The following is a 23,290-nucleotide window of genomic DNA, read 5'->3' on the forward strand; positions in this document are numbered from 1 at the left end:
CAACTCAGTTTATGAAAGTCTACCATGGAGGGCAGAAGCCAGCTGAGCCTGGACCTGAATTTTGACCATAGCACTGCAGAAAGAGACTGCTCATGGCAAATGTAGCTGTACTTCTCGAATAGACGGTGTATGATTTAATGATTTAACTAGATGGGTATATAATCTTAGTCTCTTCCATGATGAGATATTATTTGTGGACTCTTTTCTAAGAGTAGATAAGGATATTGAACACAAATCCTTGCAGCAAGTTCTTCCGTAATTGCCAGAGCAGGATAGATACATAAAATGAGGTTAAGTCATGAAGCATTTGTATGTTTAAATCTAAAAACTCATCTCTAAACACTGCCATTAACATAGCAGATTTGAGTTGCAACCATCCTCTAATAAAACATGAAATCTTTAAGATTGTGAAGCATTTGTAAATAATGGGTCCTTTAAATATCCATGAACTTTACTTTAAAACTTAAAGGAGAAACAATAATTGCTTTATATAACCACTGGTACCATTTTATATTTGATGAAGATGTTAATTTATGGTTGGTTAGCAGTTTATGGCTCTCATTAGTTTTTTAGTTTGGTCCACATTAGAAATCTATTTTTCTTTTTTATTTTAATCTGAGACAGTTATATAAGGAGATGGTTATGTTTTATCTAAAATGTATCATTCCACTATAGCATTTCAAATTATTCACAGATCATAGTTCTTCTATGTGCATATATGAATTTAAAAATACAGCAATAAAGTGCTTGAAACAGACCATAAATTTGCTTCATATTTTATTGCATCTCTGAATCGGGTTGAGAAGACAAGGGCAACTATGGTCTTTCAGAAAGAATTAACTCTTTCCCAAGCTGGGAAAGGAGGATGCTATCACATTGGGCATAATTAAAGGCCACTTCCCATCAAAGCATCCTGGTGACTTGTAGGACTGGCTTGCTGTTCATCTATATGAAGGGGGAGGGGGAGGGGGAGGGGGAGGCTGAGGGGACAACTGTAAAATCTTAATCTCTTTTTGCAGTTAACCTCTCCAGTCATTTCTCTTCCAGAGTTTCCTAATCTCTGTTGTCTGAATTTGAGAACACCGGTAGAGGGAAAGAAAGTTACACACACACACACAAGTACACTTGGAGTACCTGGTCATTTTGCAATGGTCCAGAAAAGTCTCCTGGATCTAGTTAAACCCAGTCATTTAGAAAAAGTGATGGAATATCACCCAAATCAAACCTCAGGGAAGGCGAGCAAAGAGTTTCCCTGCAGTGCAAGGAAGTGCAGAGCTCCTTGGGATTTAAAACAGGGAAGCATCCGCAGAATTCCGGCTTTGGCGCGCCTGCGGGGTGCCGCTTACAAGTCTGGTAACTGTGCAGGAATCCAGTCGGCTGCGGGGGTGCAGGTGACAACCCGCTCTAGTGCCGCCCTCGGAAAGAGTCTGAAGTTAGCTATTTGTCCCAAAGAACTTGGAGGTTCGACGGCAGTTACGCCCTCAGGAGGGGCCAGGAACACCGGTCCAGGGGAAGCCTGAAGAACGGGTGCTCTGAGGCTGCGATTCCGAGTCCCTCCGGAGACGCAGCGAGAGCAGACGGGCCCGGTGGGCACGAGTGCGGTGATGGTCATTCTGTCCTTTGACACCCCAGGACTGAAGGCCCTGCGGGGCCGCGCCGCCTCTCTCCACCGCTCTCCTGGGCCCCCAGCAGAAACACTCGCCTTGGCCCTGGTGTGGACCACGCGTCTAGTTGTCCCGAACAGCCTGCAGACCGCGGTTCTAGTAAACACACCCAACAGACCCAAAGAGCAAGAGATCCGGCGGGGGTGGGAAAAGACTCTCACCCTGAGAGTTGTGTTTCTGTTAAACTGAACTTACTTCATCCTGGTTTTCTCTCCTATTCCTCCATCCGCTGTGCCTAATGTTTGATTTAAAGGACCGAGTTTCAATCAACCTGCAGCTCATTAGCTTGGCAAATCCGGGGGCACCCGAGTTCTAAACGCTAACCGAGTGCGTGCAGGAGACAATAACTACAGAAAAATGTCAATTGACATAAAGCTTTTGGGCACGTGGATAATTTAATCTGACCTGCATTGTAATGAAAAGAAAACGTATTTATGTTTCTGATGTTTATGTTTTGCCACGTAATTTTGTTTAGCAGCACCGTTATGTAGTTGACCTCCTCCCTTCCCTTCCCCATCGGTATCACATTTTCATTAAAGATTTTACTAAGGCGCCTCGATTGACCAGAATTCATTACCTCCGCCTTCCAAGCGCTCACTTTCGGGTCTCTACTCGTTCCGGTGCTCCGACAGGCAGAGTCGCCACAATGCGCTGAGAGCCTAAGTGAACTCTCATCATTATTTTTCAAAGTCTGGGAAGTGTATTATCCTTTTTCCTAGTGGTAATTAGTTACCATAGCATCTAATACGTAAATGTGCCCAGAGCACACCATTAACAGTTAAACGGAGGATTCAATTTAACACATGATTATATCTTTCATAAGTCATTACATTGGAAAAGTCAATGCCACTCAAGCTGGAGCAATCTCAAGGGTCTGGCGCGCGTGGACAGATTCGGTTCCGTGGGCCCAGACCAACAGTGCGTGGAGAAGGGCTGCCTGGAAACGAAGCTCTCCCTAGTGGACCCACCGTACTTGGCAGTCAAGTTAGGGCGGGTTGTGGGTGGGGTGAGGAGGGAGTGGAATTTAAAGGCAACACAGGGTCTTGGAGGGAATGTCCAGCTGCGGAGAGTCGAGAAGGCATCGAAGAGCGCGCGCGCGCGCACACACAAACACACACAGAGGGACCACTCGGAGGAAGAAGGAGGGGTGACTAGAGAGTTCTTTGAAGATGATCATTCGCTGCTCCTGTACAATTAGATGCAAAGCTGATGCTCCGGTTGGTGCTCCCCGTGAACCTGGCGATGGGACATAAGTTGGAATAAAAGGCCAAGTAGGACCCTGAATCCTCGCTAGGCCTCATCTGCCCACTCTCAGCTCTCTGAGGAACTTGAACAGGAGTGGCCTGGCGGGGGCGTCGGGGAGGAACCCCTCAAGCAGGATGGATGCCTGAGAAATTTCCTGGCCTGGCATGGACCCAGAAAACCGGAAGGATGCCGCAGTCCTTAAGGGCCAGGCTGTCTGCTCCGACCCAAGGGCACTTGGACAAGAAAACCACACTGTTGCCAAGTCACTCAGTCGCGACCTGGGTGCTCCATACCGCGCAGGACATTTGGGGCCCGTTGGTGTGTGGCCAACTCTCCAGCCTGGGCTAAACTCAGGGCTCAAGCCTCAGAGCTCAGAAACAGAGGCCGGGTTTTTGTGGGACATGGGAAGAGCTGTCTCTCCAGCCACCGGGTTCCTTCTTTCAATCTGCTGCTACAGAAACTCCAGAAAGGTCGGGGTTAGGTTAGGGAGCAGCACCTAAGTAAACCCCCAAAACCTTCCCCGGTTCCCTCGGATTGCCTTGGTGGGTCCCCAAAACACACACTGGCCGACTCCTAGGTTTGGAAAAAGGGTTAATTTGCTTGAAATTATCAAAACGGAAGTAAATATTATTACCCCTGCCACTTTTAATAATTGTACCCATTCCTCTGACATTCCAGTTTAGTCTCAGCGTTTCCTGCCCTCACCCCCACCGCCCCCCCCCCCCATTTATTACAAGTCTGTTTCAGGACTAACACTCTGGGCTGAGCTTTTAAAGGGTGAGGGTAGGGTGAACATTACTTTTTCTCCTGAAGTTCAAGACTGTTTTGTTCTGTACAATTTCTAATAATACTTGAACAGCACAGGTTACAGAGGAAGTATTTCAAGGAAGCCTTCTTAATGATGAGAAATATTAAGCAGTAAATCTTGCAGCAAATGTGTCTCCTAAAATGTTAATATGCAAAAGAGGGGGGAAAAAATCCGACTGGTGATGGCTGTGGCTAATTCCTAATCAGAATGATGGACAGCAGGGCCAGAACAATACAAACTAATGGCTGTGTTGCTGATCACTTTACCCCTTGATTAAAGACACCCAATTATAGCGCAGAACAGTGTCGTAATTATGTTTCTTAATCACATCCAGGAGGTTTAATTGCCTTAACGACGTGTTTCATTAAATGAATTTAGGTATTATAGTCGACAGTTTTCATACACAGTTGTTTTCAAATTAACATAATATTAGACATCGTCATGGAAATTGTTTTAATAATCATAATTAGACGCACCCAGGCTTTGTCTGGTAAATGCTCAGAGACGGGTCTCCTCCTGCCTGGGGGCAGCCCTGGTGTCTTCCCTCCCTCTACCCCCCACTGCCAGTGTGGGAGGGCTCCAGCTTCAAGGCCCTTGGCTGTTATGTTTTCTGAAAAGTTACAGGTTCTGATTAATCTTTTTTGATGGCAAGTGGAGCAGAAAATATCCTCATCACCCCCCACTAAGTTTGATGGCATTTAGGGATATCATTCTGAGCTGAGACTATACAGGCAAAAACGCATTTAGTATGCTGGGTACAGCAAAAACACTGCAACTTCTACATCACCCTCACAACCAGCACCATCACCATCTCTTCTATAACCTCCGCCTCAATAAAAACCAAACCTTCAACATTTGAGGGCAATATTAAGGTCCAACAACAAGCCTATACAGACATTCTCTAAGAGAGTCGACACCCAGCCCAATCCAAACACAATCCCTAAAAATCTCATTAACAAGCAACACTAGAGAGTTCTGAGACTCTCCATGGGCATTGTTCACAGCTAAAATTCAACCTGGTTGATGTTCTGTCACAAAAAAGAAAGAAAAAGTGGAAAGCCACCGTAAAAACTAGGGTTCAGAGAATCCAAATCCACCTCTTTCGCTTGGCCTTCAAGGCAGCTGGAGATAGAAAGTTTGATAAAAACTCTCTTTAAGAAACTTCACCCTCTTTGACAGGCCCTGGCATTCTTAACAAGGGCATACAAGTGGAAAAAGAATTCCAGGAAGTGCATGGCCTTCAAAGTGCACGCCAAAGGCCAAGATCTCCCAACCTCCTCTGGGTCTCAGCACTGACGCATTCATCGCTCCTCCAATGACCAGATTCAGCCAATGTCCTCTGAACAAGTGAATGTTGCTAACTCCTAATTGTGCATCCCTGCCAAAACTTTAGTTCCACCTTCTTTCAAACTCCTTTCTTTTTTACTTTTCAAGCAAAGAATAACACCATAGAGAGGTGATTGCCTTCCACAAAGCACAGCATAATAAAATGTTTGATCAAAATATTTTAATAAAGATTCTTTCTGACATATACACATACAAACGGTCATACATAGCTGTCATAGTCTGATTGACCTATTTAATATATAGATCGTTCTTTACACACCCAAGACCCACCAAGAGAGCCATCACAGCTCGCAACTTGCCATCCAACCTGACAAACTGAATTTGTGTTATCTGCAAGGAGTGGAAAATAGCAGGACTCCATTTTTAAAAAAGTTTTTCTTGATTTTCAAAGGACAGAAAGGCAGGCAAACAGCCATGCAAACTAAAACTGAAAGCTTACTTTGGGTAAATAGCTTCTTGCTCTTCCTCAGTTTTATTTCTTTTTAAATTTTATTTTTTATTTTTTTAGAAAAATAACAAAGAATTTTATACCATAGGCAAATCAAAGCAGTCTTTTAACTTAAATAACTCTTCACAGTTAAAATAACTTATATTTATATTTGTATATATATATATTAAAAGCAATTAAATCAGACCTTTTAAAATGCACAGCACAGCCTGGAAAAATATTTGCTTAGCATGTTGTTACTTAGAGGATCTATTGCTGTGATATCTTTCCCTTTTAGAATGCAAAGGAGTCCCCTTTCAGAAAAGAGATCAATTCATTTATCAATTAAGAATACACCTTTCCTGTAATTTTTGGACTGAAGCAATTTATTAAAGCTCAATTTAAATACAGGGATGATGCAACTGAAAATATCCAGGTGATCTTTCATAAACCTAAACAGCTCAGATACATCAATATTTCTCTTCATACTTGTTGGCAAATAAACCTTTTAAACACTTGGTACACAGTATGTTAATCTATAACACAGAATTTTAGAGGCATAAAAAAAAATCTGCACATAAGACCCGAGACCTTAACACATGATAAATACTGTTGATGTGGGTCATTGAAGATAACAAATAAATACCATGAATCATTCATTATACATCATTGCAAAGTGGAAAGGAACAAGGTGCACATAAATATTTTTAAATGCTATTTTTTCAGCCACAGTCAGTTGTTATATCACTCTCGCCAAAACTTTGAGCATTTTCACAGGATTAAAGTTCAGAGACAATAAAAAATACAAGTCTTTCATAGCAACGTCTCTCTTTCTCTCTTTTTTTCTCACTTAAATAAGTCTACATTTCAAGTTTTTCTCCTGGCTCAGAATCAAAATTTATTTTCAAGTGCCCTTTCTGATTTGTCTGAATGAATATTCCGTCCGACAACGCCACCCATCCCCGGGCTTCTCTCCGCCTCCGCACGAGCCAAATTCATAAGTATTAGTAGGATTAGTATTTTGCTATTCAATACTCTCCACGCCTTAATAACCGAGCTACTACTTCTCAACTTATTTTGTCACCATAAAGGAAGATTTCGCTTCCTCTGGTCTTGGTTGCCACCAAAGTTGCCACTTTTCTGAGGAAAAAAAAAAAATCCATACTGTATCCCAACTCCACCTCCCTCACCCCTCCCTCCCCACCCCAAAGACTGAGATTCTGGGGATGACAAGGCTGAAAGTCCCGTTTGCCTCTGATGCTTCTCCTCAATTTTTCGCCTCTGCTTTGTTTCCTCTGCAAGTGGTTCACAACTAGGAGAGGGCCGAAATAAAGGGGGTGGGGGCAGCTTTTCGCTTTCCTCTAGCTTTTGGGTCGGTCTTGTGTTTTTCGGGACTGTGTTTAAGGCTTCTCCGTGCACTGTTTGCAGAGGCTGGAGGAGACGCTGTTGAACAGGGCGCACTTCTCCGGGCAGGAGGCGGCCGGGGGCAGCCCGGCGCTGAACGGGTAACCGGCCGCCTGCTCGTAGGCGCCGAGCGCCGGGTGCAGGGCAGCGGCCGCCGCTGCTGCCGCCGCCGAGCTGGGTAGAGAAGCGGCCGAGATGGCCTGGCCCTGGTTGAGGTAGGCGACAAGGCGCCGCATTTCCTCCAGGGCCTGAGCCTGCATGAGGATATAGTTCTTGGCAAGCAGCAGCGTGGCGATCTTGGAGAGCTTCCGCACTGAGGGGCTGTGCGCGTAGGGGATCACCGCGCGCAGCTCGTCCAGCGCGTCGTTCAGGTCATGCATCCGCCGGCGCTCGCGGGCGTTGATGTTGAGCCGCAGCGCCTTTTGCTCTTTGGATTTTTTGCTGCTGCCGCTGCCGCCGCCGCCGCCGCCGCTGCCCCCGCTGCCGCCCGGGCCCCCCGGTGGGGCGCTGGAGCCTCCGTGGAGGTGGGCGTTGGAGCAGCCCTCCGCCGCCTTAGCGCCGCCGCCCCCAGCGCCCGGGGAGGCCCGCGGGTCCGCGCCTCCGCCCCGCAGCACCAGCTCGCAGCGCCCGTCGCTGTCGTCGTCGGGGCTCTGCTCGCCGCCGCTGCTCTCCGCCACCGAGCCCCGGCTTGCGCTCTCGCTGTATTTGAGGCATAGGGCGGCCCCGGCCGGCAGGCTGCTCAGGCTAGGGTCGCCCCCAACGCCAGCAGAGCCCACGAGCAGCCCCGGGACGCCCACCCCACCGCCGCCGCCACCTCCCGCGCCGCCGCCGCCGCCGCCCCCCGGCGGCGGCAGCAACAGCCCTGCTCCTTCGGGGTCAGCCGGTTCGAAGCAGCCCAGGGGCGACGAGGAGGAGGACGCCGGGCGCTCCCGAGGCGGCGGCGCCAGGGACAGGTCCATGCCCGGCGGCGTGGAGCGGAAAGCCGTTTCCAAGCGCTTGGCGGTGGAGGCGCTCAGGCTCTTGTGCAGGAAGAGATCTTCTTCGCCCGCGGCGGCCGCGCCGAGGTGCAGCCCGCGCTCCATGGTCCAGGGCCGACGCGCAGCCCAGGCCCGCCGCTCCTGCCGCCGCCGCCGCCTGGCCTCGAGAGTCAGGCGGCGCCGCAGACGCTCTGGAGCCGGGCTCCGGGACTGGTGAGCGCGTCGGTCTCCGCGCTGCCGGCAGCCCTCTCCCGTTCTTTCTTTTTCTTTTTCGCCTTCCCCCGCGCTCGCCGCCTCCTCTTCTTCTTTTTCTTCGTCTCCAGCCGATGGTGCTGGTTGCTGGGGCTCACCATGGGCCGCGGCCCCGCATGGTGGGAGGGTGGGTGCGCAGGGAGTCGAGCCGCCGCCGCCGCGGCGCTGAGCCCAGCCCGGCGCCTCCTCTCCGCACCGTTTATCTTGCTTGGATTCACCTTCAAGAGATTTCCGGACCCATCAACCAGCCGCCGCCACAGACGGGGGAGTCTTTTACATCATTATCTCTGAGTAGGTTATTATGAAGAAGACTCGCCTGTTGGGACAGCGCCTTTCTACCCAATCAGGTTAACGTTTTAATTAATAGGATTAAAACGGTAACAAACAATCGCAGGCGCTATCTGGCCGCGAGTCTGAATAGTTTCATTTCCCAGGTCTGAAGACAGGCAGCAGCTAGAGCTTTATAAAAGGCGCCTGCTCCATTATTCTGCCTGCCATCTGTATACACAGCTTAGCGCATATGTTTGCAAGGCGCTGGGTCCTGTTAGTAACCCAACAACTGCCTTTAGCTTGACATGTGTGGCGACTTTCACTCATCAATGAACACACTAAAAGCCTTACTTAGAGCCGAGGATGTTCTTTACTCCTTCAGCAAATTGTAGATCGACGGACGGCGAAGCCTGGGAGTCCCGTGAAGAGCTGACGCCCCCAACCACCGCACCCCACCCTACCCCACCCCCACTGCCCTTCCCTCGCCACTGCTGTCAGCTTGTGCTCAGCTACCCTTCCGGGAGAGAATTATACTCCACTCCTGTTCGCAGGAGGACTCCGGTTTGAATTTGGAGATGGGACGTGTCGGGGAGGGGGGTAGTGTCCCCGCTGGCTTGCCCAAAATTCAACTTAGATTTTCAGCTAGCGAGACAGCAAAGCAACGGTTCCCCCTCCTGAATACACTGCCTTATTTCCATCTAGCCCTCTCCATTTCCTACCCGGAAGCAAAAAATAAAACAAAAATAAGAAGAAGGAGAGCAAGTTGATTACGCAGCCCATTGGATTTTATGAAGGGGTGGGGGGCTGCTTTTGCAGCCGTCTGCAAATAGCTGCTATAGCCATGGTGATTATGAAACACGATTTCCTCAACAGAAGAAACAGGTTTCTCAAACTTTCCTCGAGATTAAAATCCAGTTGTTTCGGAATTGTCAACTTCACGAGGAGTTAAATCCTCTGACCCACAACAAGGTGGGGCATTTGTGCATGTTCGTGTATCCGGAAACGTAACCGCCACAGCTAGGAAGCCGTTCAGGGGACATCTGGATCTGCCTTGGTTATTTTTGGAGGTTCAGGGAAGGGGGAACTGCGAAAACGAGTGCTCATCTCCGCAGGCGAAAGGGGAGACGTAGTCCTCTTGCTCCTGATTTCAGTCTTTGGTAGCACATGGTATTTAGCGGCTGGTTTTCATCCTTACGACAGAAGTAAAAACAATATTTCCCAACACTTCCAATAAATCTTTCTTATGTGGCAGAATTACTGAAGGCTATGAAATTTTTGGTTTCTCTGGTTTCATTAAAAACCTTTTAATTGTGTCTTTCAGAGTTGGCCCCAGGTGTTGGACTCTTTTCATTACATTTTGCTCTAATGTGATGAAATTCTAATTCTCTCCTTACCATATGGTTAAATTTCCCCACTGAGAATTAGTTGAAAAAGGAGAAATAATCTATTAATCTCTGTAATAGATTCACAAATGAGGTTCGCCACAGAACCTGTTTTTGAATGGTAATATCCGAACAGTTGGGCGCCTTATTTCATAAAGGAAGGGTGAGGGCGACACAGAAACGTCTGCATTTTCACCTGGAGAGGATGAAAAGGGGCCCAGCGGTATTTTTCGAAAGTAATTGCCTGACAGTCAGTCTCACAGGGACAGAAGCACTACTCAGTCCTGGGTTACCTACGCACCTTCGGGCTTACTGGAATCCAAAGATTGAGAAGGAGTGGCGGGCTGCAGGACGCTTTCCTGCTTGGGACCCACGTTGGAGGGTCTGAAGGCTTGAGCCGACACACGTGTCTCGCTGGGGACCCAAAGGCACTTTTACATTCAAGCGGCCCCTTGCTCACTGCACCCTCCCTTTCTCTCCCCCTCCCTCGCTCCTTCCCCCGACGCTAGCAGCTGTTAACCTCTCCCTTTAGGATGCTAAAGATACGCTCCTGTTATTGTTTTTCAATTAGCAGCTTTGTTTTCGCTGGGATCATAAACAAACAAAGGTTCTCTAAAAACACAGGTGGATCCTGTGTGCCTGGTACTAACTTATCAAAGTCCTCAGGCCACTTACAAGGAGGACCAAGGCTGCCACCGTCCTGGCTCTCTCCTTAGGTTCCTAGATGCCTGACTCGGTTCTCCAGCCTGCCTTTCTCGTGGGCTGACACTTTCGGCGAGGCACCAGACTCCTGCGGGCGCGGAGTGGGCATTAGAAGGGCGAAGGACCGACCATGCCCTGGCCGGGTGGGAGCGCAGAGCTTAGCAGCCGGCGCCACGTGGAGCCGTGACCTGTGGGACCCGCCTGGCCGAGCAGGGTCGACCCGCGAGGGCGGGAAACAAGCCACCTGCCGGGGCTGGACCTGTGACCCTCAGATAACGCGTGCTTTCTCGGCCCTTCCCAGACCCCCATCCTCGCGTCGTCCTCCCGTCCCCTCTTCCTCTCCCAGCCATTCAAACATCTGCAACAAACTGCGGCGTAACCCTTTCTTTTGAAGTTTACGCAAATCCCCCTAGTCTCCTCGGAGGAGGTGGCTACTTAATAGTTACTGGAAACTTTGCTTTGGGAAACGGCCGAAGAATTTACAGAAGCTTTAAATGCGGGTCTTCTAACAACCCTCAAGGAGTGGTCTTTGAGGTTTATGCGCTCGTAAACTTTTGATGATCGCTTCTGGGAAGTTGTCAGACACTTAATACTGCGTTTATCTTACAGGGCAATGAAAACACATCTGCCCGGTGTCTCGTTACCTGGTTTAATCCTCGCCAGCCCTAAGTCGCGGCCTCGACTCTCTGTCTTCCCTGGAGGGGGATCCCGCCGCCGGATTTCGGGCAGAGAGGCAGGGTGACGTCAGCCGTTCACATAGTGCCCCCTGGACGACGGGGCTCGGGAAATCTGTGCTCTCGAACTTTGTTTCTCCGAGAAGCAAGGAAAGGGCCCAGGTTTCAGATGTAACTGGCCAGTTGGACAAGTGGCAGACGGAAAGCCTTCTGATTGTACGCGCAGAAAGAGGGGGGGAATTTCCCGCAGTAAAATCCCCTGACCCACAGATGACCCCTTACAATGAAGCGTTGGAAGGGAATTCCTCTGACTGTGCACAGTTTCAGCGAAGGTCACTGTTAGGTACCCGAGCTTTTGGGGAACTGGAAACGCAAGGGACTCTTCCCTCTGCTCGCAGCGGCGTGGGGGCAGCTCTTGCCACTCCGCGGGCTCGGCGGGCGCGGCCCCAGAACGCCACAGCAGGGCGCCCCTGGTGCTGGGCTGTTGGCGCAGCGTGGCCCTTTGCCCGACACGACGTAAAGGACGGGCAGCACACTCGGCCGAGTGTTAGATACCAAAGGTACAGACGCCGGAGCATGTTGCGCAAAGATGAATACAGGTTTTATTACAGCAGGAGTTCTGAAAGAATTTTAAAATATACGGGAAGCAGCACCACATTAAAATTAGGGCATTGAGCTTCAGACCAGACTAATTATTAAGTCACACTTAAATTTCCTAGTGATCGTCTTTATTAATATTCGCTTGGAATATGAAATAGGGGGTTAACTAAATCAGAACAACATCTAAGCCACCTCTTAAGAGGTTCCTTTTTGTTATTTCTATAGCCGTGATTAGCAGTTTATTGCTAAACTTGGATTAAAAAAATTAGAACCCCAGAACACTGGGATTGGGTGGCTATGTGTGTTTGCTGAGAGGGAGAATTGTCCGTGTGCCTGTGTCTGTGTATCTATTCGAGAACCTTCTAGGATGTAAAAGCAAAGTTTGACAAAAATGGTATCAACTTTGGCCTGGGCGCAGCTCTGGAAAAGCGAATTCCCTGAGAGCGGTAGAGACCTTTTTCAGGTTGCGCTTTCCCGGCTGCCCAGGAGTCCAGCTGGGAAGGTCGCATCTGGCCCCTCCCAGGGAAACTGTCCTGGAGTGCGACCTCCGTGCCCTTCCCGGCTGCGCCCAAAGCTCAGAAGCAGGGCCCTCCTCCAGCGCTGGAGACCTGGGCACCCTTGGCCGCTCTCCAGCCCCCAGAAACACGCTGACCTTGAAGTTGCATTTGCCCCCCAGCCTAGCACGTTTTCCGACTGCGGGGTGTGGCCGCACTGTCTGGTAGCAACTTGGTCAGCTCGAAACTTGCCCGGCCGAGGGTGGGGTTCACCATGTTGCATTCGCGCTGGGACTGAGGCAGGTTGATTCTAACCCAGGTTTAAATCGCCGAGCTCCAGTCACTTCACATAGTTTTGTCGCGTTTTCTTCGGCAGGTCCTACAGAATTCTCTATAAAGAGAGACACTGTGGGTCCGTTGACGTCCTGGGGGCTGGCGGGAGTGCATGTGAGGAGGGCAGCAAGGGTGCAGGGGTTCGGCGACAAAGGGAGCTGGAACTTTCCTGGCATTACGCCCAGGGTCCCAATCTCACTAAGCAGTTTCCACTTCGACCATGGAAAACTTGCAACCTGTTGATAGAAAGTTCCTTGAGAAGATTTTTTCTTTTGTTCTTTTGAAGAAATGAGGTTGATTCTCGTGAACGTTTGGCGACAAATGGCTTAACTTTGAACAGAAGTGGAAAAAAAACCTTCAGCCGTGGAGACGCAGGTTTTTCAGCACGATTCGAACAGTCGACATACACGGGCCGGCGGGCGGGTCCCCCAGCTCGCGACCAAGGGCGCACTTGGCTCCTGCGTGGTCTTCCCTGTTTCGGAGACTTTTAAGAGCAGGCAGGCAGAGCGATGTTTGGATAATCTGGCGCCTTCCCGTCCCTGCTGAGCCCCCAGACAACAGTGTAGGATTCTGCGGATGGAGATGGAGGACAAGACAGTGAAGAGTCTAAGAACTCACTCCCGCCTTGGTTACTTGGGACGTTCTCCTGCATACAGTTGTCCTCCCTAGGGACTGATAGAACATACCTATTTGTGTTACACACAAATTGTTGGAAAACAGAAGAAAATGATTTTTAAAGAAAAAAGTTTAAACAAAAAGGTGAACACTTTTAGGGCTTGCCCTATGTCCACGAATTAAGGAGGAAACAAATTGAAAACAGGACTCAGCTCTGTTCTGGGGTTTTAGCTCTGCTCTTTAACGAACCCAGGTGCCGCAGTGGTTAAGCACTCAGCGGCTAACCGAAATGTCGGCGGTTCAAATCCACCAGCCGCTCTGCGCGTGAAAGATGCGGTGGTCTGCTCCGGTAAGCATTTACGGCCTTGGAAACCCTATGGGGCAGTTCTACTCTGATCCATAGGGTTGCTGTGAGTCAGAAGAGACTTCACACTGTTTGGTGTTTTGGTTTTCTTTAAAACCCACAGCGCCATCTGCTGGCAATGAGGAGAATATCGGGGTGGATGAGTAGATGAAACTCGCTTTATTTTATGCCTCAACAATTATTTCAGTGAAAGGTTGATTATGATTATAAAACATGAACTGGAAATTTATGCCCATTAAAAGTTTTCAGGCACAACCCTGGAAGCTAATTATTTGTAAATAGAAGTTTGTATGTTATATTTACACTTGCATAGTTTTTATTGATGCAGATAGCTTTTACCCTGGAGATTTATGATATAATATGATTCTTTAATTTATCACAAGCAAATACTTGAAGGGAATAAATCAGTTTCTAAATCAGGATTTAAGCTATTCATTTTATGCAAAAGTTGCTGTAACTATATAAATGCCTCACTGTGTTCAAGAATTAGTTGGAAACCAAGTGGTGAGTTACTATTCAGATATTTTAATCAATAAAGTATTTCCCTTTCAAGTATAGGTTTTTTTTTTTTAATAAAATCCGTTTTGTTTGTTTTCTTTTTTTTGTGCCTTGCTATATATGGTAGAAAGGAGGCTAATGTGAAATACTGATGGGTCGAAACATAAATTGTCTTAGTTACTCATTGCATTTTGCTGATCAACATCAGTAGTTCCAGCCCCGTTTTTCTTCAGTATTCCTTCACTTTCTTTAGCTAACGTTCTTCTTATCACAAACCTTTCAGAATGTTTTATTTAGTTTTTCTGAAGCTGAAGTACAGTCTGAAGCTAAATACTTTCCCAAGAATTTAGTACACATAATAAAATCATGGATACATGACACCATTTTCATGAACTAAAATGTTTCTGACGTGTGGCTGGGCATTTTTGTAAGCCTTGCTCCCTTACAAATAAGATTGAAATCCAATAGAACTTCGAGATGATATCCCAATTAAAAGCCTTTGTCATCCATGCTTACACACACAGGAAAGCTGCTTGAAATACAAATAAAAGTGGATATGCTCTTTGTAGCACACAATATATGGCTAATATCTTTCAGAAGTTTTGTAGATCAAACAGACAAATGTAAACTTTACTTCAGTTGAAAGAGTAATTGTATTTGATTAGTTAAAATGAAGATCTATTAAGCTGTTTGGATTCGTTTATTCTGTCAATATAAGAGTTCCTGCTTGAAAGAAATTTGATTATACATAGGAGGAACTAGATAAACAGATGGCTAGCTAGAGAGCCTTTCACAGTTAAATTCTGAAATTTAACATGGATAAATTTGACACCTTCGCAAACATTTTCGATGAGGTCATTTTATCTATTCTAGCAGCTCAGAATCTTGCACATAATCATTTTAACTTAAGTTTAAGGAACATTTAGCTTGGCTTTTCCACTAATAATTTATCTGGCTGAAAATCATACCGATGGAATTGTCCACTTGGAAAAAAAAAGGTAATACAGTATATCCAAAACCAGAAACCAAACCTGTTGCCGCGGAGTCGATTCCAACTCCTAGCAGCCCTGTGGGGCAGAGTAGAAAGAACTGCCCCATAGAGTTTCCAAGGAGCGGCTGCCGACCTTTAGGTTAGCAGCTGAGCTCCTAACCATTATGCTACCAGGGCTGCTAATATAGTACAGTATAGTATTAAAAAAGAAAAAGGAAAAGGAAGAGAAAAACCTTTTGCCACTGAGTCAATTCCAACTCACAGTGACCCTATAGGACAGAGTAGAACTGCCACACAGGGTTTCCAAGGAGCGGCTGGTGGATTTGAACTGCTGACTTTGTGGTTAGCAGCCAAGTTCTTAAGCACCAAGCTACCAGGGCTCCATAGTATAGCATAACATACATAACATCATGTAATATACTGTGCTATAATATTTACACAGCAGTAAAGAAAACCTTTGGGGCAGTTCTACTCTGTCATACAGGGTCACTGTGAGTCAGAATAGCCTTGACAGCACACAGCAACAACAAGAAGTAAGCCTTGTCAAAAGGAATTCACAGCTACAAGGCATTATGACAACAGTGCTTTAACACACAAATGGCATTCCTCAGAGGAACCCTCTTATCCAGCCTACCTGAAGGGGCCACCAGCCTGTCGATTACAGTGAAATACCCATGTGGAGAGTGGATATTGCCACGCGGGGAACCAGAGGCATTAATGCTAATCCCAAAAGTACTTTAAGAGCCTCCTGGGATTTCGGTTCAGAAACTTAGGCTTGTTCTGGAAAGAATTTTCTCCCATTGCCTTCATGGATGAGAAGGTGAGATTTCTTCCAGGAAGGTTGTTTTGCAACCCATGCGTTTAAATATTTTTATTCCTTTGAATTGCTTCCCATATTTCCGAGAACAAGGGTCATGAGGGAAAAAAAAAATATATGGAAGGGCAGGTAAGTAGGAAGAAAAAAAGGTAAGAAAGCAGGAAAAAGAAAGACAGAAGAAAGGCAGGTATGCAGATTTGGGGCCAGGAAAAGCATTCAGGATATTTACTGTGTTTGGGAAGTCCTTGTTCCACAAAGATACAGTCTGATTTTCTTTAAAAAAAAAAAAAAAAGAAGTTTGTATAATGATTTTTTGCAAGTATTCAAATTGGATTGTACTTTTCTGTGACCTGTTTTAAAAGGTATGAATAGGTGTAGTCGCATAGATCATCAGCGAAGTAACTGTGTAATCTTTGGCAATTTCCTCAATCCCACTCAGCTTCAGGAGGAAAAAGGATCTATTAGCAGTGTCTTTCTAGGCTACCTCCGGGTATTCGTCAAAGCAGATGACGTAAGATGTTATGTGAATTGAATGTCAGCAATTTATTATGCTGCTTTGACTATTTCATCTATTTTGGTCACCTTTAATTCTCATTTGTGGTTTTATTTTTACTTTTTCTATCACAGCTTTCAGATCCTGGGGGGATGTCAGATCACCCTTCACTGCTCGGTTCCATGTTTGAAAGTCACAGAACTAGGAGCCACAGCTGTTTTTACCTTTTGTTTTCTTACACCTGCAGCACCTGTGCACACCACTAGATCTTCCTGTCTTGCGATCCCTACCTTCCTTGCTGCCTTTCTGTTGTCTGCAACAGAATGGATTTGTCTCAAGTCAGTTACAAAGTGGCCACCATAATGACTCGACTGAATTGACTGGCACATAAAGAAATGGCTGTGGTGTTGGCTCACAGACCATCCTTATTTGGGGATCCCATTCTGTTTCTAGCCTTCACAACAGTCTTCATTATAATGTTTCCCCATGGGTGCAGAGTGCTTTTCAGTTCAGTGACATTTAAATTAATGATCGCGTCTTTTTTCTTTCCTTCTTCTGGATCATTAATGTAAAATCTCTGTGGATCGGATCTACCAGTGATCTTAGTATAGCATTTGTTTCTTCTTCCTGTGGCTGTATATATTAATGCTATTATTATTTCCCTTTTTTATAGTCTATCAGGTTTTAAATTCAGTTGACAGTGCTCAACTCAAAGCCAATTTGAATTAAAATTTTTGTGAAAGATTTATGGAGACAATGTACATCAAAGGTCTAAATTTATTACATATCTTGCCTCCCCTTACCCACTTATTTAGTTATTTTTATCAAGAGAGGTAATCAGGTGGGCCACAGTCAGGGCAACTTCTTAGACAAAACGAAGTTCCTAGGCTCAAAGGTGAAAGACCATAGACTTGGGGGATATCTATGTCAATTGGCATAACATAGCCCATAAAGACAAAGTTCTGCACCCTACTTTGGTGAGTATCAACCATCTAGGATGCAACTATTGGTCTCTTACTGTCCAGAACAAAGGAGAATGAAGAAAATCAAAGACCCAGAGGAGAAATTTGTCCAAAGGACTAAAAGACCACATGAATAACAGCCTACAAGAACTCGAGACAAGAACTAAATGGTGCCCAGCTACCACTACTGACCCCTCTGACTGGGATTACAGCAGAGGGTCCTGGATGGTGTGGGAGAAAAATTGCAGGACAAAAAATCAAATTCACAAAAAAGACTATACTTACTGGTCTGACAGAGACTGGAGGAAGCCCTGAGACTATGGCCCTAAGACACCCTTCCGAACTGGAACTGGAGCCATTCCTGGAGATCACCCTTCAACCAAATCATAGACAGGCCTATAAAATAAACAGTAACACCCAAGAGGGACGTGCTTCTTAGAACAATCAATTATATGAGATCAAAAAGGTAACATTTGCCAAAAAGCAAAGTTGAGAAGACAGGAACGGGTAGAAAATCAGGATGAAAGGAGAAGGGGAAGCTAAGATGGAAATGGGGGGAGTGCGGGCACATTATGGGGAATAAAACCAATGTCTTGGGTCACTTTATGTACAACCATCGAAGGGGAAACTAATTTGCTCTGTAAACTTTCATCTAAAGTGCAACCAAAAAAATAAGTAAATAAATAAAGGAATCAGGTTTGTCTGAATTATTTTTCCTTTTTAGCCTCAGTTATTTATTGCCCAGCTTTCATTATTCTCAAAGTGCTTGAGGATCATCTTTATTCAAATTTTGTTTTATTATTTTACTAGAATCAGAATTAGATAAATTCCACTTGGATTAAGAAATACTTTTAAAGTAATGAAACCATACCATGAGTCTTTTTATAGACTTAAGGTGGAAAGACCTTCCCAAGCAAGATGAAATCTAAAGGGTAACACAGGAATAGATCGATACTTTACACAAAAAACTTAAAATTCCTATTTTTCAAAGAAAGAGACAATAAAACAAGTTAAAAGACAAATGACAGGAGAAAATAAACACATCAAGTATACAAATAACAAGAAGTTACCTAATTAAAAAAAATAGGAAAAAGATTTGATCTGGCAATTAACAGAAATATAAATGTAAAAAAATGACAAAAAAGATTCAATTTCATAAACAAAAAGAAAATGCAAATTAAAATAATTTAAAAATAGGCAAAATGAAAAAAATTAACAATGTGTACAGTTGTGAGGAAACTGGTTATAGTAAAAATTGGTACAATCTTTTGGAGAAGAAATAATGGCATGAATCCATATAGGTTGTCTTAGTCATCTAGTGCTGCTATAACAAGAATACCACAAGTGGATGGATGGCTTCAACAAAGAGAACTTTATTCTTTCACAGTCCAGTGGGCTAGAAGTCTGAATTCAGGGTGCCGGCTCCAGGGGAAGGCTTTCTCTCTCTGTTGGCTCTAGAGGAAGGTCCTTATTATCAGTCTTTCTTTGGTCTGGGAGAATCTCAGCACAGGAACCTCGGGTCCAAAGGACATGCTCTGCTCCTGGCACTGCTTTCTTGGTTGTACGAGGTCCCTGTGTGTCTCTGCTTGCTTCTCTCTTTCATATCTCAAAAGAGATTGGCTTAAGACACTCTCTAATCTTGTAGACCTTATCAATGTAACTGCCACTAATCCATCTTATTATATCACAGTGATGGGATTTACAACACATAGAGAAATCACGTTAGAAAATGGTAGACAATCATACAATCATACAAGGGAATCATGACCTAGCCAAGTTAACAGCTATTTTGGGGGGACACAATTCAATCTATGACATGTGTATATGGGTTTTCTGAAATGGCAGAAAATATGAAACAACCTAAATGCTTCTAGTAAGCAAATAACTAAATAAATTACAGTACATCCATTCCATAAAATAGTATGCTGTTATAAAAGGTAAATGAGGCAGATCTGCATATACTGCCTGGAAAGACATTTCTGAGACTTAATTAAATTGAAAACACAAGAAGTAGAATAAAAATTTCTTATTTTTAAAAAGCATATGAGTGTGTGCATGCAGGAAAAAAATGTGAAAGAATTTTACTAAACAGTTAACTCCTGTTCCCTCTGCAGAACTGGGGTTGGAGGGTCAGCAGTGGGATTTTCCATAAATTATTTTAAAATACTTCAACAAGAAGTGAAGAGATTATGGTGATATTTACTGTCTATTTTTTAACAATTAAAAAGACTTAAAAACAAGATAAAATAAGTAAAAGTGCTAATACATACCCTAGATTTCTTTGCAGTGTTATTAATTTCTTCCCCATTTAAAAACAGGGGCAACAGTTTTCTTGATTTTAAACACTTGCTGTCCATAATTTTACCCCCAAATTTCATTATGTAACATCATTTTCTTTCATGTTGTTTTGATCAAGAATGTGTTTTAAAATAATAATTATTTCATGAGCTCGCTCTCTATATATATTTGCTTTATCACAGGTATTTCTCCTCATTAAATTCCTGAAGAAAATCTATGATGGTAACACCACTCGGTGACCATATCACAAAGCTAACAACTTTATGGGGTTTCTCTGTAAAGAGCAATTCAGCTTTTTTTTGTAAACGAAGCCATTTTATGCTTGGATTTTAGCATGATAATAGAACTTTTTTTTTTTTTTTTTAATAGCAGACAAATGTGGATTTTCATGAGCCAAAATTGTCACTTTCAGCCAGCTTTCTTGGGGTGGTTTTTTTGTGTTTGTATTATAATTTGGCCATTCTATCCCCTGGTTCAAAAGTGAAAGAACAATGGTTTTGCCTTCAAGGTTACTAAAATTCATACTTTAATCTTTCAGGGGCTGCTCTTTTCCGCTCACACTCAGATGTCTGATTGTCAGCTTTATGTCTCAGGAAGTATTCCCTGCAATTCAGGTACAGTAAAGCATCTAGCTCCAGCTAGCCTCTGTGTACTATATAACTTTTATAGTGATTATAAAAAATAATTTATTGAAAAAACTTAAACCTTTTCCGACTCAAGTGACTTTTGATTTAAATGTCCCTGATTCTGGTTATGGTAATCAGTAATGGTGGAGTTTTTTTTTTTCTAAATTAAGTTTGCTGTTTATATGACAAAGTTGAGAGAATATGAAAGAAAGATCATCTCAAAGATAGCTGGTTAGGAGAAAAGAAGAGTCCATAAGCCACATTTTACCATGACTTGCTTTGGAATCCCATTTAAGACAAGGCATGGAGAAATTTTCTGTTCTTTGTGTCATATTTTTCCTTTTCTGTATATTTTTACTTTATTTAGACTGTTACACAGTAAAGCCTAAAATATAGTAAGCTTCACTCTGCTATTCTTTATTAGGAATATTTTGTTCGGCGAAATTATTAGAAGCAATTTAAGCTATTCGCAGTAGCATTAGACATTCAAATTAACAATTGATTTTTAAAAGATTTTTAGGAGGTTATTTAAAGGTGATGGCATAGGCAACAAATCCCTGTGGATGCTTAACATCTAAAGACATAAACTCTCGATATATTGTGATCTGAATTTGAAGGAGCTGCGCCGACAGCGTCATTTCCCGTGAGCACGAACGGAGCTGACAAGATCAATGTGTCTGCTGCAGCCCTTAGACACTGCGGTGCGGAATTGCATCCCTTGCTGGAGAGGTGTGCTTCACTACCTGTGGGTTGCTTTGCTATCTAGACTTTGGACATTAAAATGAAATCATTCCTTGCTGAAATGCAAATGCAAATAGCACCAAGCTATTTTTATATTTGCCAACTGAGCTATTCTGACTCGGACTGTGGTCAAAGCAATTAAGTCATCCATCATCTGTGGGTAGTTGGATGTGCCAAGACCCAGAAATACCGTTTTTGTTGATCATTCTACCTTTTAAAAGAAAGCAACTTGCATACTGCTTGAGGTCAGAGCAGTTCTTTGCTCTTTTTTTGGGGGGGGGGAGGGTAAGATCAAACCCCCTTCGTTTTCTAGTTACTGAAGCTGATGTTACAGCTTTTTTTTTTTTTTTTTTTTTTAGTGAATGAGCTTATTTTTTAATTTAAAATACATTATGACCCAGAAATAGGCATGTTGAAGACAACTCACACTGTAGATAAGAGGAATACTTTTTTCCTTGTTTAACGAAATGTCGGCACTTTTTGTAGAACTGATGCTGGTTACAATGTGAGGACATGGTTGTTCTATAAAAAAAAGAAAAAAAAAAGAAAAGAAAACCCAAACACATTGCTGTGGAGTCGTTTTCGACTCACAGTGACCCTATGAGATAAAGTAGAACTGCCCCATAGGGTTTCTAAGCAGCCCGTGGTGGATTCAAACTACCCGCCTTTTGGTTAGCAGCTGAGCTCTTAACCACTGTGCCACCAGGGCTCTGTTGTTATCGATAAAAAAAAAATAAAAATTTTTTTTTTTTTTTTGTTATCTATAGCAGTTTTGAAATCATTCTCTTCTGTGAACTTCAAAATATGTTGAAAGATAAGAAAAGACAAAAGAGCCAAATTCTTCTAAGGAGAGACTTGGAGAGAACTGGGAACTGTTAACTTCCTTAATACCCATTGTTGTCCAGCAGATTCTGACTTCCAGTGACCCTGTAGGAGAGAGTAGAGCTGCCCCATAGGGTTTCCAAGGCTATAATCTTTACGGGAGCTGACTGCCACATTTGGGGCTGGTGGCTTTGAACCGCTGACCTCTTGGTTAACAGTCAAGTTCTTAACCACAGCACCGCCAGCTCTAAAAGAGGAAATACATGAGAGGTTTGAACAATGGTAATGCATCCTAGAAAGCGCTGGTTCATACTGAGTGGGAACCACAACAGAGGTGACAGTTTTGAACCATGTGCAGGTCTGAGAGGTAAAAAAAAACCAAGGGCTCCAGCAAGAATTTCTTCAGTCTGTATTTGAAGAGTTAACAGACCTGCAAGGAGAAACTGCTTCAAAGCTCATTAGCAAGGACAAGATTTGATGGTTCTTCCTGAAGAGAGTAAGCAGGGGCTTTAAAACTCACCTGAAGGAACAGAATCAGGAAAGTGCCTGCCTCTCTGAAGCATGTCAGAGTCATTTTGTAATCTAAATTAAGGTCGGGGTGACAAAACCTATTTAATATCCCAGCAATGCATCTATCTGTGCCAACTTGGTTAAGCTCAGGACAGTTCAACTGAATTCAAGGCAGAACAATGCAGCAAATAGCCGAATGTCTTTCTTTAAGCCTTGATTCTAATATTATTTCTTTCAGAAACAGATAACTAATGTTTTGTTTATGAATTTGGTTGCATTTTCATAACTAAAGAATTCTAAATGACATGCGTGTTTAATTGATAGGGAACTCTGGATACGATAGAGACGTTGTTACATAATCTAGATGAAGCTGTTGTATGAACTCACAACAGGACAAACGATAAGTGCTAGACTACTAGCAGAAAGGTTGGAGGTTCTGATCCACCCAGAGGCACCTCAGAAGACAGGCCAGGAGATCTGCTTCCGAAAGGTCACAGCCTTGAAAACCCTCTGGAGCAGTTCTACTCTGCACACATGCACACATGGGGCCTGGTGAGTCTGAATATCCTCGAGGAAACTAACCACAAAAGCATTAGCCCAGATGGTGCCAGTGCCACCTAGTGGTAACCACCTCAGTTTGTAGACATGGCTCATACGGAGTTTCCAGTTAATTCACTATAATTTTAGTAGCTGAAACTTTATATTAATTCTCTATCAATTATTTAAAGCAGAAAAATTTGCTTTTACTTTTATTCTTTACTTCAAGGAAAGGCACTCCCTTTTATTTATTTATTACATTGTGCTTTAGATGGTTTACAGAGCAAATTGGTTTCTCATTAAGCAATTAATACGTGTATTGTTTTGATTTTTTTTTTTTTATTGTTTTGAGACACCGGTTGGCAACCCTGAGATGTGTCAACACTCTCCTCTTCTTGACCTTGAGCTCCCCATTACCAGCTTTCCTGTCCCCTCCT

At 44.3% G+C, this 23,290-nt stretch overlaps 1 protein-coding gene across 1 annotated transcript; it reads right to left on the reverse strand.

Annotated features, from left to right (window-relative positions):
- Positions 1-6,891: 6,891 nt before the first annotated feature.
- On the reverse strand, positions 6,892-7,977 carry BHLHE22 (basic helix-loop-helix family member e22). The gene has a single exon (XM_049854429.1). The coding sequence runs from the start codon at positions 7,975-7,977 to the stop codon at positions 6,892-6,894; it is 1,086 nt and encodes a 361-aa protein (XP_049710386.1).
- Positions 7,978-23,290: the final 15,313 nt, after the last annotated feature.

Source organism: Elephas maximus, chromosome 15 (assembly GCF_024166365.1).
Source record: "Elephas maximus indicus isolate mEleMax1 chromosome 15, mEleMax1 primary haplotype, whole genome shotgun sequence".
Classification (NCBI taxonomy): Eukaryota; Metazoa; Chordata; class Mammalia; order Proboscidea; family Elephantidae; genus Elephas; species Elephas maximus.

Coding starts and splice junctions, on each gene's coding strand:
- BHLHE22 (XM_049854429.1), bottom strand. CDS start 7,977: ATGGAGCGCGGGCTGCACCTCGGCGCGGCCGCCGCGGGCGAAGAAGAT.